At 40.6% G+C, this 17,591-nt stretch overlaps 1 protein-coding gene across 1 annotated transcript; it reads left to right on the forward strand.

Annotated features, from left to right (window-relative positions):
• Positions 1–281: 281 nt before the first annotated feature.
• Positions 282–16,693, forward strand: LOC146621602 (uncharacterized). Its single transcript, XM_085367477.1, has 8 exons — positions 282–357; positions 684–748; positions 834–4,771; positions 4,866–5,131; positions 6,500–6,642; positions 6,745–6,824; positions 10,719–13,854; positions 16,608–16,693. The coding sequence occupies exons 2-8, from the start codon at positions 739–741 to the stop codon at positions 16,631–16,633; spliced, it is 7,599 nt and encodes a 2,532-aa protein (XP_085223603.1). The 5' UTR covers positions 282–357; positions 684–738; the 3' UTR covers positions 16,634–16,693.
• Positions 16,694–17,591: the final 898 nt, after the last annotated feature.

Raw genomic sequence — 17,591 nt, forward strand, 5'->3', positions numbered from 1 at the left:
ACATATTTTTTTTTTTATCAAATTGATAAAATTAAAAAAAATACAATCAAGAAATCCTAGTTCGTATTAAACCAAAATATCCTGTCGTTATATCGAATCTCGTGTAACTGCTGGTAAATAACATTATAATTGATATTTTAATTACTTACACAGCGGAGGTAGTTTTCAGGTAGTTTTATTTTGAAGGGTTGGTGAATTCTACGGAAGTGAAGATGTTTTGTTGCGGTGGGGGAAGCACAGGCCAGGGAGAGTCACACACGCTTGAAAAATGGCGGAAACGTGCTCCGTGTTCACGCGACTTCCAGCAGCGGTTCAAAACGGTGCCTCCTAAGCCTTGTCCTGTTTTTGTGTGCATGCGTGAGTAAAAACCTTGCGTGCATCGCGCACTTTAGCGAGTTGCACATTTCGGCATTTTGTTAAAATAGGTAGGATCTGTTTATTCGGTTGACTCGTTTTACGTCTCCTTCCTGTTGAATATGCTACACTGAAAGTTAAATAGAGGTGTTGAGTTCTTTGTGCTGCCATATTTAAAGATAATATTAGCAAAGCGTACAATCTCGCTCTCTCGCTCTCTTTTTTAAGTATTCACTTGTGCGTTTAACTTAATAACGGGTAACGAAGTAGCGTCGGATTATGTTGTGCTGCTTCTGTGCCTTGAGAAAAATAATAATCTGTTTTTTCAGTTGTCTAGGTGTGTCACTTAATGTGTAAGGCTGTGGGTTAAAAGAGGCATGCAAGATGGAAAACGGTATGTATCACAGAGGTATGCAACGTCTTTGTGAATAGATACTGACCTATGCTGATCTATACTGGTCTGTTGCCTGCCCCCTCAGATACAGTGGAGTGCTCCACCTCTGGCCACATCAAGCAAGTCATCAGCCAAGCAGTCACTGAAGAATCCCAAGTCGAGGCTTTCCATTGTAGTCACTGTGTGCTGATCTTCGAATCCAAGGTGTACCTTTTTGAACACCTTTACAAGGTGCATGGCCTCAATACAGAAATTTCTCTCAGAGAGGCTGGTTTATCCCCTGGGACTGACAAAGCCAACACAGAGAGCAGCAGTTCAGGAGATAATTTTAAATGCCAGAGGTGTGATTTTAAAGCTTGTAGTTGGGATGGTTTAAGTGAACACGAGGAACTGTGTCACAAAACTTCAGAAAATCCTAACGTGTCAGGAGGTGTCATCATTTCAGAAAACCTCGACAGCACTTTAAGTGTCATTTCAGCAAACCAGAACAATGAAGCTGCAGGAACATCGGAAGATCCATCAGTTCTTTCAGATATTTCTACCTCAGAAGCAAACTGCACATTAAAGGACCTGAAAATTTTGCAGGAATCTCCTTCAAGCTCCTGTCCAAACAGTAGTGGTGTGTTTAAAGTCACAGCAAAGTCTGTGATAGATATCACCGGAAGTAAGTCGTACCCTTTTTTGCACACTGACTTGACTACTGATTTGACTAAAACTCCGGAACAATTCAGAAAGGAAACTGTTCCTGACAGTGCTGTGAAGAGATCCAGTGGTAAAAGTTTAAAAGGTCATCCTGTCAAAAAAGCCAAGTTGGATAACGAAGAGATGCTCACGGAAAATGAAAATAGACAACAGTCATCCAGCAGCGAAGTAAGCGAAGATGAAGACGAGGCAGACGCGGCAAAAGTGTATTCTTGTAAACATTGTGACTACAGTGACGTAGGCATCAGGCGAATTTCTGCCCATTATCAAAGTGACCACCCTTATATCAGATACAATTCTGTCTACATTCAGGACGCAAGTGATCACAGTGCCACCTTTCGTTGCTTGGAGTGTCCAGTTGAGTTTTTAAGCACAGCTGACCTCAAGAGGCACTACTTGGAAAATCATCCAGATGCCCCAGATGTATTTGCCATGAAATCATGTGGCCTCAGTTTGGTTTTCAAATGCTTTCTTTGTAAATTTACTATCAATCTATTGAAGTCTTTGAAAGAACATTACAAGGCAAAGCATGCAACATATGAAGTGGAGAATTCCTTATTGTTCTGCAGATATTCAATGTCTGAATGCCAAGAGGAATCGTCTCAGCTGAGTCTAGATGTTCACTACCAAAAAAGCCACCCAGATGAAGTAATCACATTAGATAAAATCAAACAGTCCGCTTGTCCCACATCACATGCAGCATCAGAGATGACATCTGAGAAGTGTTCAGATTCTGTGATTGTAGTAGATCATTCAGAGACCACACCAGAAGCCTGTAAGAATCGTTCAGAATCTTCCCAAACCACGAAAGGGGAATCTTCGAAGTTTCCAACAAAATCCAGTAATGAAATTACTACTGGACTGGACATTTCCTCATCCAGTTTACCAAATGAAACATTTTACTGCCAGTTCTGCAGTTACACAAGTACCGAGGTTAAGAGTATCCTTGGTCATCACAATGCAAAACATTCTATGGATGCACCAATAGGTACTGATGATGTCCTAGGGTACAGTGCTGAGATGCAGAAACGTCAGAGTGAATCTAAGATGTCAAAAAGTCCTTCATCTTCCCAATTTAATACTAGTAAACAAGTGAAGATGTGTAGGGAAAAAGAAGATCTGTATAAGGAGGATTACACAGCAGATGCCTCAGAAACAGGAGAGAGACAGAACAAGTCCTACGCATGTCCAGAAAACTTGTTTTACTGCCACAAATGCAACTTTGGAAATCCGTCTGTAAAAGGAGTAATTATCCATCAGGCTAAGGTTCATCGAAAGTGTAATTCCAGCACTAAGTGTGTTCTTGAATATACAGCTTTAATCCATGATGAAATCAGGAAAGCAAATGCAAAGGATTCCTCTTCTTCCCATCTACCTCCTCCTATAATAAATGAAGGCGAAGAAAAAGCTTTTTTTTGCCACTTTTGTAACTACAGGCATAGTACTTTGGATCGGGTAATGCACCATTACAGCAGAATACATCATGGATTTAAGGCGAAGACTTCAGAAGTCCTTCTGCATACATCTAAGATCCACGATCAGGCACAGAAATCTCCTCTAACATCCACTCAAAATGAAGAAGCTGCTCAGGAAATCCTCAAGCTGAAAATGAAAAAGAAAAAAACAAGGAAGCATTCAAAGTCTTTGGTCATTTCAGCAACACCCTCAGTGACAACCCCACACAGAAAGAGGTCCCTGAACTGTTACGCATGCGCATACAAAACTGACGTGATATATGCTCTGAAGACGCATTTAAGGAAAATTCACAAAGTAAAGCGTACAGTCACAGATATTTTAAGATATTATTTTAGACAAGGATTATTAGAGCCCGGCTATTATTGTGAATTCTGTGTTTTCAGACATGAAAAAGCTGCAGCAGTTTATGAGCACTACGAGGAACGCCACCTAGGACGTGTCCCCTGCGTTGAGTATGTAAATTTTCAGTTATATGCCGGTCCTGGAATGGTCCATTGTAAAAAGAAGAAGCCTGATCTAGAGCAGAGTGGAGGCAATGGCACTGAAAACAGATTGCTATCCCAAAGATCCGGACAAAATAAAGCTGGTTTGTCTTGCAAAAGATGCTCTTTTAAATCTAACTCTTTGTCAGATCTGGCACACCATTACCGAATGGTTCATCCTTTGAATGCAGAACTTTCCAAGAAAACAAGCGCAAGCTGGCGGGTGGAAGACCAAAGTGACAGACCTGGCTCATTGTCCTCCAAAGTGTTCAAGTGCCTTTACTGCTCTGCAAATTTTAATAGCAAACAGGGTCTCCACATTCACTGTGGATTGAAACACCCGGAAGCTGTAATTGAAAGATATGAACAAGAACAAAAACCAGAACAGCAGCTCCAAAAACGTCTGCATAAGACATTGAAGTCTAGCATAACAGCAGAAAAAAGCCTCTTGATCTACAAGTGTCCAAAGTGTCCATATGTGAATGTTAGCTCCCAAGGGACCCTCACTCACTGTCAAATGAAGCATCCAGCAATTGTAGTCTGGGCAGATGAACTTGAGACAGGTGAAGTCTTTGCATCAAACATGGTCAATTGTACTTTAGGAAGACGTTCTAATGAAAGAGGGTACTTGTGTAAAAAATGTTCACAAATCCATGGATCACTGACAAAACTCAATGCTCACTGTAAGATGGTTCATCATGACAGAAAAGTGTATGAGCACACTGACACTGAAAGCCAGCCGGTTCACACATCTCAGGGCTCAGCACGGAAGGATGCCTCTGTGAAAAACAAAACTTCGAGAGGAGTAAAAATTGCGAAAAGTAGACAGGCTCCACAAACGGAAACTCCTGAGGCATCCCCATCAACTTTGCTGTCCGGCCTCTGCAGCAACAAACAGTTGTACAAGTGCCAGATGTGCACCTATAAAGGACGATATCAATACCTCCAGCGCCACTACAAAAATTATCACAAATTGGATGCAGTCAGTATTTACAAACTTCTTGAGAAATATAAGCGTAAATGGAACTCTCCCAGCAAAATACTTAAATCAGGCAACAGCACAAAGGTTAAATGTTTGAAATGTCCAGAATTAACATTCAAGTCGTCGCAGCTGCTCATTGACCACTATAGTACTTTTCACCGCTCAGAGTGGAAATTGGACTTTACTGTGTTGTCACTAGGATTGAGGAAAAAGAAAAACACAGGGGTTTACAAATGTGACCACTGCAACACACAATTAAATGGGATTCGAATGGTGTGTTATCACATGGATCGCCACAGAGCAAGGATGCTAGAGAAGGCCAAGGCTGCGCAGAGAAAGGAGTCGCTTATTAGCACAACACTAGAGCAAGAATCCAGCGAGGTAAGTTGACGCTGTAATTCCTGTCTACGCTCTTTGTCTTCTGATCTACTCGTGTTATTTGACCATTACTGTGATTTTTTTTTTTTTTTTCCAGCCCTGCAGGCAAGATGAAATGACCACATTGGAAACTGTGAACGAGGTTAATCGTTGGAACGGGACACCAGTACAGAGCGCCGCTACATCAGAACTCTCTGATGTACAGCAGCCAGAACTAGAATCGAATAGAGACAAACACACGTGTAAACAGTGCGGCCGGATGTTTATGTCATTGAAAGGCTTGCATTCCCATGAGCACAGCCACGCAGCCCTGGCAGCCATCAAGAAACTGGACAATAGCTCCACATCTGGATTAAAACACAAGTAAGAACTTTGGGCTTTTTTTATTGTTAAAAAAAACTAAAAAAAAGTATTGATAATAGACAAATTTAAGCTCATATATTAAAGCAGTCACACCATTTTGCCACGCTTTTTTCTTCTTCTTCTTCTTCTTCTTCTTCTTGTGGGCTCACTTAAAAAGTAACATAGCCAAATGGAAATTTTAACAGTTGGTCTTGTTTAGTCTGAAAAAGTACAGTGCCTATCTGGGTATTGGAAAACCTTTGCAGAAAAGCTTCTTTATCTCAAGATTTAAAAAAAAAAAAAAAAAAAAAATTTTATGTAAATATTAGGGCTGCTCAATTAATCGAATTTTAATCACGATTACGATCTGGGCTTTAAACAATCATTAAAAATGACTGAGCCGATTATTAGCCCCTCCCTCGTGCTTTACTCTCGCGCTGCTCCGTGTGGCAAATCGAGCGCACCTCTCTGCATTTCGAACACGTGTCACAACAATTAAGAGGACCCGAGGGAAGCTCCGAAAGCTAAGCAGAAGTTATTTGGAGAGGAGAGTGACTGCTGTTGGTTGAAAAGAGAGGTAAAAAAAAAACTTCAGTGGTGTGGAAACATTATGGGTTGGCGGAGTCAGACGTGGATCAAGTAGACATAGTGTGTAAACTTTGCTACAGTGTCGTAGCTGCACCACAGAGCAACACTGCAAAGTTCACTAAACATAGATGTTTACATTTTTCATTTATTTTTTATATTGCAAACATTTGCACTGTTATCAGTATTTGCACACTATTTTATATTATTTTTTGACAATCTTTAAAGTCATTATTCAATACATTGTTATTGTTAAATAAATATCGTCAAATAATCGAGATCTCAATTTCAGTGAAAATAATCGTGATTATAATTTTTGCCATAATCGAGCAGCCCTAGTAAATATTCGTTTTCACATTTGTTTTAAATGTTGCATTTATTCTCGCATTTGCATTCAGGATGAGTAATAATTGATACTTTTAATTCTGCATCATCACACATGCGCAGGATCTGACTAGTTTCTATAGTCAGGTGACATAATGCATTCCTGGTTTGCCTCAAGGAGGAGACACAAATCCCTTTGGGGTGGCATCGGGAAGAGAACCTGGCATAAAAGTGTGCTAAATCAAATATGCCACGCTATCTGCTGTTTGAACCCTTTTTGAAGAAGAAGCTTCTTTTATTCAAATTTAGACATTGTTATCAATTATTTTAGATGTATGGAAATAACTTGGATGAGTTTTATGAGGTATTTGACTTGACAGACATCTTGAATTTGTCATTTCTACTCATTACTCAACACGAGTTGTCACCAAACACTGACAGATTTGCAATGTTATCACTGATTTCTCCTGTTGTCATTAGGAAAACTCTGGTAATGCACATGGAGACGGGTCACTCTACCTGCCAGTCAAAGCCTACTCATCAGAAGGACCTCTGCTGCCCTTTCTGTCTGTACCAAACTAAGAACAAGAACAACATGATTGATCACATTGTCTTGCATCGTGGTATGTTGGAGCATTTGCAGGATTTGTAGGAACGTGTTCTGCTTTCCGATACCTGACGCTGTCACATAAGCATTCCCTTTTTTCCTTTTTTTTTCTTTACAGAGGAACGTGTAGTGCCAATAGAGGTTCGTCGCCCCAAGCTGTCACGTTGCCATCAAGGCATCATCTTTGGGTCAAAAAAGGTATTCTCTTTAACTGATGGGCGGACGGTGCTTTTGTTCTACACACTGCTGTCATAACCATGAAGATCTAGAAAATCAAGAGAAAATGAAGTTGAATGAAGAATTAAGTTATTTAAGCCTATAAAAAATGTAAACAGCAATTAGATGTCAGATGTCAACATGTCTGGTATTTGAAGGGAGTAGCCAACGAAAGAGTGGGAGCATACATCCTAAAAATATGAATAGATATATAAATTAACATAAAGAATTCATCAGAATGACATTTTTAAATGTCAACCATGTATCTTGTTTAGTAGCACTGCATCACTTTCACAAGCTACATATAGACAGTGGACTTACTTTTGCAAAAGAATGGTTTTATTCACATATCACATTGGCTACAGAGACATTGGCACTGGGCCATTTGATTCCTTTAGTCTGAATGTTTTTGTAGTCCAAAAACTTTGCCACAAATCGGTTTAATATTGATTAAGGTTGCACCTAATGGAGTGATGCAGTGCATATCCTACCCCAATTCCTTGGCTATTAAAAAGTGCTACATTTACAGGGATTAAACCATAAGTAATGTCAAAGATGGACATGGACAACTACTGTGACACGATCCGTTGGTTTCTGAAATTGTGTTTTGATGCCCCAAGATTAGCATTTTCACCACAACCATCTTAGTTTCAAAGTAGGGCTGGGCGATATGGCCTAAAATCCATATCACGGTATAATTTGAAGCATGTGCGGTAACGATATATATCAGGATATATTCTTTTCTTCTGTATAACGTATTTTACACACTATAAGGCACACTTAAAATCCTTTAATTTTCTCAAAAATCGACAGTGTGCCTTATGTATGAATTCTGGTTGTGCTTACTGACCTCAAACCGATTTTGTGTTACACGGTGCGTAGAAATCAAAAAATGTTTTAGTACGACTTTGGAGAGCTATGAAAGCGCACCGCTTGATGGATTGCCGGAGCATTACGGCTGCCGTAGTCAGGAGCCTTGCGGAGTAATCCAAAACTCCGTCCACTTCAGGTCCCAAAGTCAAACACTGCAGCGTCACTGAGAGTTACAAACTATCGCAATTCTTTCATCTTTAATAAAATGATCAGCGTTTCTGCTCTACCAGGTGTAACAATTAAGTTTAACATCCAGGCATCCATGAAAACAGAATCTATTAAATTGAATGGAGTTAGAAGTTAGCAGGAAATTTGCTCGCTAGCTTCCACCTAAACATCATATAGCATGTTCTGACTGAGAGATTTCTGAAAAAATTAAAATGTACAGCTCTGCTATCACTTCCAACATAAATGAAGACAGAAAACTAAACAGCAGTGACATTTGTAAGGTTACTGAAGTTGGGCTAGCTGGTATATAATGATGTCCTACGTGATTGCTAGCGACACAGCTACGTTAGCATAACATTAGCACAGTGAAGCTGAAGGATGAATGCCAACTTTTTCCCACTCGATAAAAGTTAACGTGAGGGTTTCTAGTGGTTAGGGACAAATGCAATTGCATGGCAGGATGCTGTAAACGGACCAAACTTCAGTCAGGAGAACAACTGAGATAATCCATCCACAATACGAGGTTAGTCATTAATATACTGCAACAACATGGGAATATAGCAGCTGCGAGAGAATTCAGCATTAACAGTGGGGCAAAAAAGTATTTAGTCAGCCACCGATTGTGCAAGTTCCCCCACCTAAAATGATGACAGAGGTCAGTAATTTGCACCAGAGGTACACTTCAACTGTGAGAGACAGAATGTGAAAAAAAATCCATGAATCCACATGGTAGGATTTGTAAAGAATTTATTCGTAAATCAGGGTGGAAAATAAGTATTTGGTCAATAACAAAAATACAACTCAATACTTTGTAACATAACCTTTGTTGGCAATAACAGAGGTCAAACATTTACTATAGGTCTTTACCAGGTTTGCACACACAGTAGCTGGTATTTTGGCCCATTCCTCCATGCAGATCTTCTCGAGAGCAGTGATGTCTTGGGGCTGTCGCCGAGCAACACGGACTTTCAACTCCCGCCACAGATTTTCTATGGGGTTGAGGTCTGGAGACTGGCTAGGCCACTCCAGGACTTTCAAATGCTTCTTACGGAGCCACTCCTTTGTTGCCCGGGCGGTGTGTTTTGGATCATTGTCATGTTGGAAGACCCAGCCTCGTTTCATCTTCAAAGTTCTCACTGATGGAAGGAGGTTTTGGCTCAAAATCTCACGATACATGGCCCCATTCATTCTGTCCTTAACACGGATCAGTCGTCCTGTCCCCTTGGCAGAAAAACAGCCCCATAGCATGATGTTTCCACCCCCATGCTTCACAGTAGGTATGGTGTTCTTGGGATGCAACTCAATATTCTTCTTCTCCCAAACACGACAAGTTGAGTTTATACCAAAAAGTTCTACTTTGGTTTCATCTGACCACATGACATTCTCCCAATCCTCTGCTGTATCATCCATGTGCTCTCTGGCAAACTTCAGACGGGCCTGGACATGCACTGGCTTCAGCAGCGGAACACGTCTGGCACTGCGGGATTTGATTCCCTGCCGTTGTAGTGTGTTACTGATGGTGACCTTTGTTACTTTGGTCCCAGCTCTCTGCAGGTCATTCACCAGGTCCCCCCGTGTGGTTCTGGGATCTTTGCTCACCGTTCTCATGATCATTTTGACCCCACGGGATGAGATCTTGCGTGGAGCCCTAGATCGAGGGAGATTATCAGTGGTCTTGTATGTCTTCCATTTTCTGATGATTGCTCCCACAGTTGATTTTTTTCACACTAAGCTGCTTGCCTATTGTAGATTCACTCTTCCCAGTCTGGTGCAGGTCTACAATACTTTTCCTGGTGTCCTTCAAAAGCTCTTTGGTCTTGGCCATGGCGGAGTTTGGAGTCTGACTGTTTGAGGCTGTGGACAGGTGTCTTTTATACAGATGATGAGTTCAAACAGGTGCCATTCATGCAGGTAACGAGTGGGGGACAAAAAAGCTTCTTACAGAAGACGTTACAGGTCTGTGAGAGCCAGAGATTTTCCTTGTTTGAGGTGACCAAATACTTATTTTCCACTCTAATTTACGAATAAATTCTTTACACATCCTACCATGTGAATTCATGGATTTTTTTTTTTCACATTCTGTCTCTCACAGTTGAAGTGTACCTCTGGTGCAAATTACTGACCTCTGTGATCATTTTAAGTGGGGGAACTTGCACAATCGGTGGCTGACTAAATACTTTTTTGCCCCACTGAATGAATCAATGGGACGGAAGTGGAGGAGTGGAGTTTTTGGCTATCCCCATATTCCAAAAGTGCTTTGTCTCTTTGCTATTACTGTCGCTCAGTAAAAATAACAGATGATGTTGTTTTTAGTCGCTGCAATGCTTTCAATCAAAACAGGCGCAGCTTGATGACACCATCAACATACACTATCGCGGTAGAGCGGTATAGTCAAAATCTCTACCGTTAGCCAAATTTATATCGTTTCTACCGTATACCGTTTATACCGCCCACTTCTATTTCAAAGAATAAGATGTGGTGAGAAGGAGAGGGGCTGACAGTGAAACTGCTATCTCTATGCAGTAAGCAGACAAAAGATAATCCAACATTTTTAAGCAATTTAAACATGATTTGCAAAATAGTTGTAGTAATGTTTTATTCAGTATGCTTCCAAAATCAGTGACTAAGCCCATAAACTCACAAGGAAAGTGTTTACTATGTCATGTCTGTCTTCCCATAAACTATAGGACTGGGAGTCTTATCTCAACCCCATAACTCCAAGTGTATTATATTGGATAAATGAGTTTTTGAGGCTTCTACATCATCAGTGCCCCACCCCAATATAATGTGATGGAAAAGTGTATCATAATTTGGACCTTGATTCTGTCTATGCAGGTCATGAAGAATCATGAACTCGTAGGTCAGGGGAGCCTTGATCAGCTGGAGGCAAGCGTTGATAATGTGCCAGTAACAGAAGAAGAAGAGGAACATTTGTCTAACATGGACCAGCTAGATAAAGACAGAGGAGATGTAGAAATGGAGGACCTTTTTGCAGACTGTGATGAGGTTCCACAAGCTGAGAACCTGGAAGAAAACTATACCACAGAGAAAAGTGCACTCCAGATCAGGGAATGCCAGGAAACCAACGGAGAAAGTCCTGGCGAGACTTCCGAATCAGACATTCAACATGAAAATGCCAAACCAAACTCTACTGTCCAACAAGAGCTGCAAAAACAAGCGGAGCTTGTGCTGCTAGAGACTGCAAGAGAACAGGAGACAGGAAAAGTGGAACAAAGTGTAACAGAAGTGAAAATTACAGATACCCCATGTGAGGATTACGGCGATTCAGAGGAAGACAGGCAGACAAATGAAAACCAAGCCCAACCTGAATTCACAGAATCTGGAGACAAACAACAAATGGAGACAGGAAATGTGGAACAAAGTGTAACAGAAGTGAAATCTACAGATACCCCATGTGAGGATTACGGCAATCCAGAGGAAGAGAGACAGACATATGAAAACCAAGCCCAACCTGAATTCACAGAATCTGGAGACAAACAACAAATGGAGACAGGAAATGTGGAACAAAGTGTAACAGAAGTGAAAATTACAGATACCCCATGTGAGGATTACGGCGATCCAGAGGAAGAGAGGCAGACAAATGAAGACCAAGCCCAACCTGAATTCACAGAATCTGGAGACAAACAACAAATGGAGACAGGAAATGTGGAACAAAGTGTAACAGAAGTGAAAATTACAGATATCCCATGTGAGGATTACGGCAATCCAGAGGAAGAGAGACAGACATATGAAAACCAAGCCCAACCTGAATTCACAGAATCTGGAGACAAACAACAAATGGAGACAGGAAATGTGGAACAAAGTGTAACAGAAGTGAAAATTACAGATACCCCATGTGAGGATTACGGCGATCCAGAGGAAGAGAGGCAGACAAATGAAAACCAAGCCCAACCTGAATTCACAGAATCTGGAGACAAACAACAAATGGAGACAGGAAATGTGGAACAAAGTGTAACAGAAGTGAAATCTACAGATACCCCATGTGAGGATTACGGCAATCCAGAGGAAGAGAGACAGACATATGAAAACCAAGCCCAACCTGAATTCACAGAATCTGGAGACAAACAACAAATGGAGACAGGAAATGTGGAACAAAGTGTAACAGAAGTGAAATCTACAGATACCCCATGTGAGGATTACGGCAATCCAGAGGAAGAGAGACAGACATATGAAAACCAAGCCCAACCTGAATTCACAGAATCTGGAGACAAACAACAAATGGAGACAGGAAATGTGGAACAAAGTGTAACAGAAGTGAAAATTACAGATACCCCATGTGAGGATTACGGCAATCCAGAGGAAGAGAGACAGACATATGAAAACCAAGCCCAACCTGAATTCACAGAATCTGGAGACAAACAACAAATGGAGACAGGAAATGTGGAACAAAGTGTAACAGAAGTGAAATCTACAGATACCCCATGTGAGGATTACGGCAATCCAGAGGAAGAGAGACAGACATATGAAAACCAAGCCCAACCTGAATTCACAGAATCTGGAGACAAACAACAAATGGAGACAGGAAATGTGGAACAAAGTGTAACAGAAGTGAAAATTACAGATATCCCATGTGAGGATTACGGCAATCCAGAGGAAGAGAGACAGACATATGAAAACCAAGCCCAACCTGAATTCACAGAATCTGGAGACAAACAACAAATGGAGACAGGAAATGTGGAACAAAGTGTAACAGAAGTGAAATCTACAGATACCCCATGTGAGGATTACGGCAATCCAGAGGAAGAGAGACAGACATATGAAAACCAAGCCCAACCTGAATTCACAGAATCTGGAGACAAACAACAAATGGAGACAGGAAATGTGGAACAAAGTGTAACAGAAGTGAAAATTACAGATACCCCATGTGAGGATTACGGCGATCCAGAGGAAGAGAGGCAGACAAATGAAAACCAAGCCCAACCTGAATTCACAGAATCTGGAGACAAACAACAAATGGAGACAGGAAATGTGGAACAAAGTGTAACAGAAGTGAAAATTACAGATACCCCATGTGAGGATTACGGCGATCCAGAGGAAGAGAGACAGACATATGAAAACCAAGCCCAACCTGAATTCACAGAATCTGGAGACAAACAACAAATGGAGACAGGAAATGTGGAACAAAGTGTAACAGAAGTGAAAATTACAGATACCCCATGTGAGGATTACGGCGATCCAGAGGAAGAGAGGCAGACATATGAAAACCAAGCCCAACCTGAATTCACAGAATCTGGAGACAAACAACAAATGGAGACAGAAAATGATTTCAAAGTGGATGAAGAAACACCAGCTCAAAAGCAAGACGTTAAAGCACTTGAGCATAAAACACTGAACATTGAGGCAAAGGTAGAAGATGACATACTGCGTCATATCTTACAGTTGGCCAATGATGACAGCAAGATGCATAACAAGGCAGATGAGGGTAAAACGGTCAAGATGGAGAAGGGCACTGAGGCAAGTGATATCCCATTAGCTGAAGAGAGCAACTTCCCTTTGTTCCAGAATCCAAAGAATCAAGTTGGTATAGAGGCAAATTCAGCCTTAACAAAGCTAAATATTGCACATGTAAATAACACGAGGACAGAGGAGAGTTTAAAAATTGAAAGACATATGTTAACCCTCCCGCCCACTTGTGCACAACTTAAGATGATCACCGGCGATATTTTAGGTGTCTCGTTTACAAAATTAAAGCAGGAAGAAGTGCACACTCAGCAAAGCAGTGAACAGGAACCTAAACCTTGCACAGAAATACCAGTACTTGAGAAAGAATGTCTGAAGAAGGAAGTGCACTCTCCTGAATGCTTCAAGGAGGAAGAAGAGAAAGGTCCTTTCGAGCAGAAGCAAAACCAAGAATCTGAGATGCTCACAGAAGACGAGGAACGACACCAAGATCAGGCGCCTGGTGACCACGACGGGATGAAGGATGATGATTGTCTGCAAGAGCCTGAAGGTAAAAAGAAATTATGAGTGAATTGAAATATTAGTTTTTGTGCATTTTTGTAAGCAAAATGCAGAAGCAGTGTGGAAAAACTAAATCTTTGCGTCTATAGGATGTAAGAAGGTAAGTAACAGCCAGATGCTACAATCATCAGCAAGTATGGTGACCTCTGTAAAAACAAATTGTCTGGCAGTTCATTGATCTGATTCACATGTGTGATAAAACAATGCACAAGGTGAAGATGCTCAGACAAACCAAAGAAATATATGTAGAAGAGCTACATCTGAGACTCTAAAGGCTTCAATAGCGATGTCTAGCGATACTGCAAAGCATCACGTTTGGAGAAAACCAAACAGGATAACAGCACAAGCTGTTCACCTCCACACTTGCCTTTGTTCTACTCGTGTGCTGTGTAGATCACAGCTGTATCCACACCTGGGCATTTGTTATGCAGATGTTGTGGCAAACCTTCTGGCACCTACTTATACAGTACAGGGAATAGGGCTGCCACGATTAGTCGACTAGTCACGATTACGTCGACTATCAAAATCATCGACGACTGATTTAATAGTCGACGCGTCGTTTGAAGCTTTGTAAGATCACAAAAGACGCAGGAATAAGTAGTAGGATTTAAGAGTGTAATAACGGACTGATACAGAAGATGGCAGCACTGCATGTACAAGGATGCCAGCTGCCGTTAAACCCCGAAGAAGAAGAAGAAGAAGCAGTGTCCCAGAATTCATAGCGCAGCCCAGCTCAAACGGCGGCAGCTAGTTAGTTTTAATATTACTCTTATTATTCTTTCTGGGTCACAAAATAAAGGTTTAACATATGTTCAGGTGAGAATGTAGCTGTGTAAACCTCAAATATCTGCTCAGTTTATCAAGACACCACATATTTTCAAAAGCGCTCCGACGTTTTCGGAGACGTCTGTTACCCACTAGCTCGATAGCGAGCCGGGGGCTAGGCTCACTAGTGCCCTGAGACCCACCGCTGTCTTTCGCTACTCAGGTTAAACATATATAAGTCACTTAGATAACTTAACAATGTTATTGTTTAGCTTTTTTTTAGTATTTTATTTGTTCCTGAGTAAATCAGTTTGGGTGAGATTAAAGTTATAGTTTTTACATAGCTGAATAAACGTCAAGCAGACAGCTGATTATCAGAAGTGTGAGATTCTCGAGAATATACTCCAGTGTCCTGTTATATTTTAGATAGCAAGGAGTTTATTAAACTTCACCGAAACAATCTGCAAATTTCATTAAAATTTAATAAACTACCATCTTGTCTTTATTTTTAGTTAGCACAGACCTTAAACACTTAAAGCTGTAAGCTAATGATAGTTATATAAGAGCAGATGCTGCTGGTGCAATAAGATGTACTTTTACGTCCAGTGGACGCATGATCTGATTAGTCGACTAATTGCAAAAATAATCTTTGACTAGTCGACTATCAAAATAATCGTTTGTGGCAGCCCTAACAGGGAATACTACCTGCACGAACCAGTCATCATCAGGTATTAATCTTGATTTCACTCTGCCATTACAAATTACATAAACATATGGGACAGTTTTCATGCTATATCCTCCGAACCTTTCGTAAGTGAATATTCTCTAGGGTGTACAGATGTATGAATCAAGCCTGTTCAGAGTTAGGATGTTGTATAAAATATAAATAATGCAGCATGCAGTGATTTGTATGGTATCTCTATGGTATTTATTTTAAAAAAAATATTTAAAACCCCTCTCTCTTCTATAACAAGTTACAGAAAGTTGGCACCTTTAAAAAGAATGAGGACCTGTGACCAGAGCAGTACATTTTTGGATACTTTAAGAAGGTGCAGTTCATGCTTAGCACATATTTCAAAATCAAGTATCCGTGATGGTATCCAGGCATCGATTACCTTCAAAGGTATCACTAATGCTTAATAGTATCTACTAGGTTTAGAACAACAGAGACAACGGCTTTTTTAAGAAAGATCATATTTACATAAGAAAGAACACATTTGCATCATGAAATTAGAAATATAACAATGTAGAACATAAAATCGTCATTTGAATTTAGTACCAAATCACAAAAGTGAGGTCTTTAAGTTGTAAGGCAATGACCCTACAGTATTAGAGAGAAAACCACAACAATCAGATGATACCCTATGGGCAAAGCACTTGGTGATGGTGGGAAGGTAACCCTCCCTTTTAACAGGAAGAAGCCTCCAGGGAGGGACAGATGTCTGCCACAACGGTTGGGAGATGAGGTGAAACTCCTGAGCAATTTATCTTGCTCTTTCAATTATATAAGCTATGTTCTGATCTTTGATAGGATTAGAACACAGCACAGTCCCTTCAGTTTTCAAACGCGTACAGGGTTGTAAACACAGTGGCAAAAATGTTCCTAATCACACTTTTGTGAAATATGTCAAACTCAAAACGACCATGTGTTTTTCAATAAAACAATCTCTGTTGCTTGAAGCATTCAACCACATCACGTGGTTTTAGCAGCCTGTTGACTTTGTTTCGTTTCCAAGAATTGTTATGTTGTTGCCTAACCTTTCAGATGCCGTTTCCAAGAATCAACTTTGTGTGATCACAGCTCTAGAACAGCTAATGTACTAAAAAGACTCTGATATGAATGTCAGAGGCCATTTCTTCACCATTATAGATGAACTCTTAGCCTAAGTTAGACATAATGTTTTTACATCTAAAGTAAAAACATTATATGTATACAGATATCCTATTTAATCACAGCAATATCTCTTTCACTTTCAGACTGTTCTTGGCAGTGTCCACTTTGATGCTGCTCACCCAGAGAATCACCTCTGTGTCTTTGGACCTTCAGGAGAAACGAGTCGTACTGACACCATCCAAAAGGCAGACTTGTGTCACGCTTCTCCCTCTAATCAACTACATCCTCAATTTTACCACACTGCTTGGTGGTCCTTTGGATTCCTATGGACAATTCATTACTCTAATGGAGGGGATCAACCTCACCTCGCCACCCAGTCCTCTAGGTGTAGTTTTCCTAAAGCTGATGCAAGTATTAATGCTAGAGTGGGTTAGATTTTATCTTGTCTTTTTTCTGAAACATCTTATCCATGATTTCAACCCTGGCATCCTCTATGGCAGTGGTTCCCAAACTTTTTTGCTGGGCCCCCCTTTGTTTTACAGAAAAGTGTTCTTCGCCCCCTCCCCCTTGCTCGCGCACACACGCACGCACGCACGCACTAACACATCCTCCAACCACACACACCCACACCCACGCACGCACGCACTAACACATCCTCCAACCACACACACCCATATTTTGCTCAATTGCGGTTTATTTCACACCTCAAACATTTAGTAAACAATTGAGCAAATACAAGTAATCTGCAGGTAGTAAGCAGGGTTTTAATAGTTTTGCAATTTTCATTAGTTTTTATTTTATATTTAGTTTTGACTTCAGATTTTCAATTTTATATCAGTTTTAATTAGTTTTTACCAATTGTTTGCTAGTTTAGTTTTTATTTTGTTGAAAATCCTTAGTTTCAGTTTAGTTTTGATTAGTTTCAGTTATAGTTTTAGTTGTGTTTGCAATAATTAAGTGTAACAAAATCCCAGTTTCATCATATCAGTCATTCTCTTCTGCTTATCCTTGAGTATGTTGCGATTCCAGCTACCATCGGGATGCATCACGCTGCCTTGCCTGGGGTTAGCTTCTGTTTTCTGGGGATGAGGGTTGAGTGTGCTCCCTTACATTCTCAAGGTAAGCTA

Source organism: Diplotaxodon limnothrissa, linkage group LG12 (assembly GCF_057381915.1).
Source record: "Diplotaxodon limnothrissa isolate DT_005_m linkage group LG12, D_limnothrissa_male_GT1.1, whole genome shotgun sequence".
NCBI classification, from domain to species: domain Eukaryota; kingdom Metazoa; phylum Chordata; class Actinopteri; order Cichliformes; family Cichlidae; genus Diplotaxodon; species Diplotaxodon limnothrissa.

Coding starts and splice junctions, on each gene's coding strand:
- LOC146621602 (XM_085367477.1), top strand. Junction 4,772..4,865: donor TAGAGCAAGAATCCAGCGAG/GTAAGTTGACGC, acceptor TTTTTTTTCCAG/CCCTGCAGGCAAGATGAAAT. Junction 13,855..16,607: donor TTGTCTGCAAGAGCCTGAAG/GTAAAAAGAAAT, acceptor TTTCACTTTCAG/ACTGTTCTTGGCAGTGTCCA.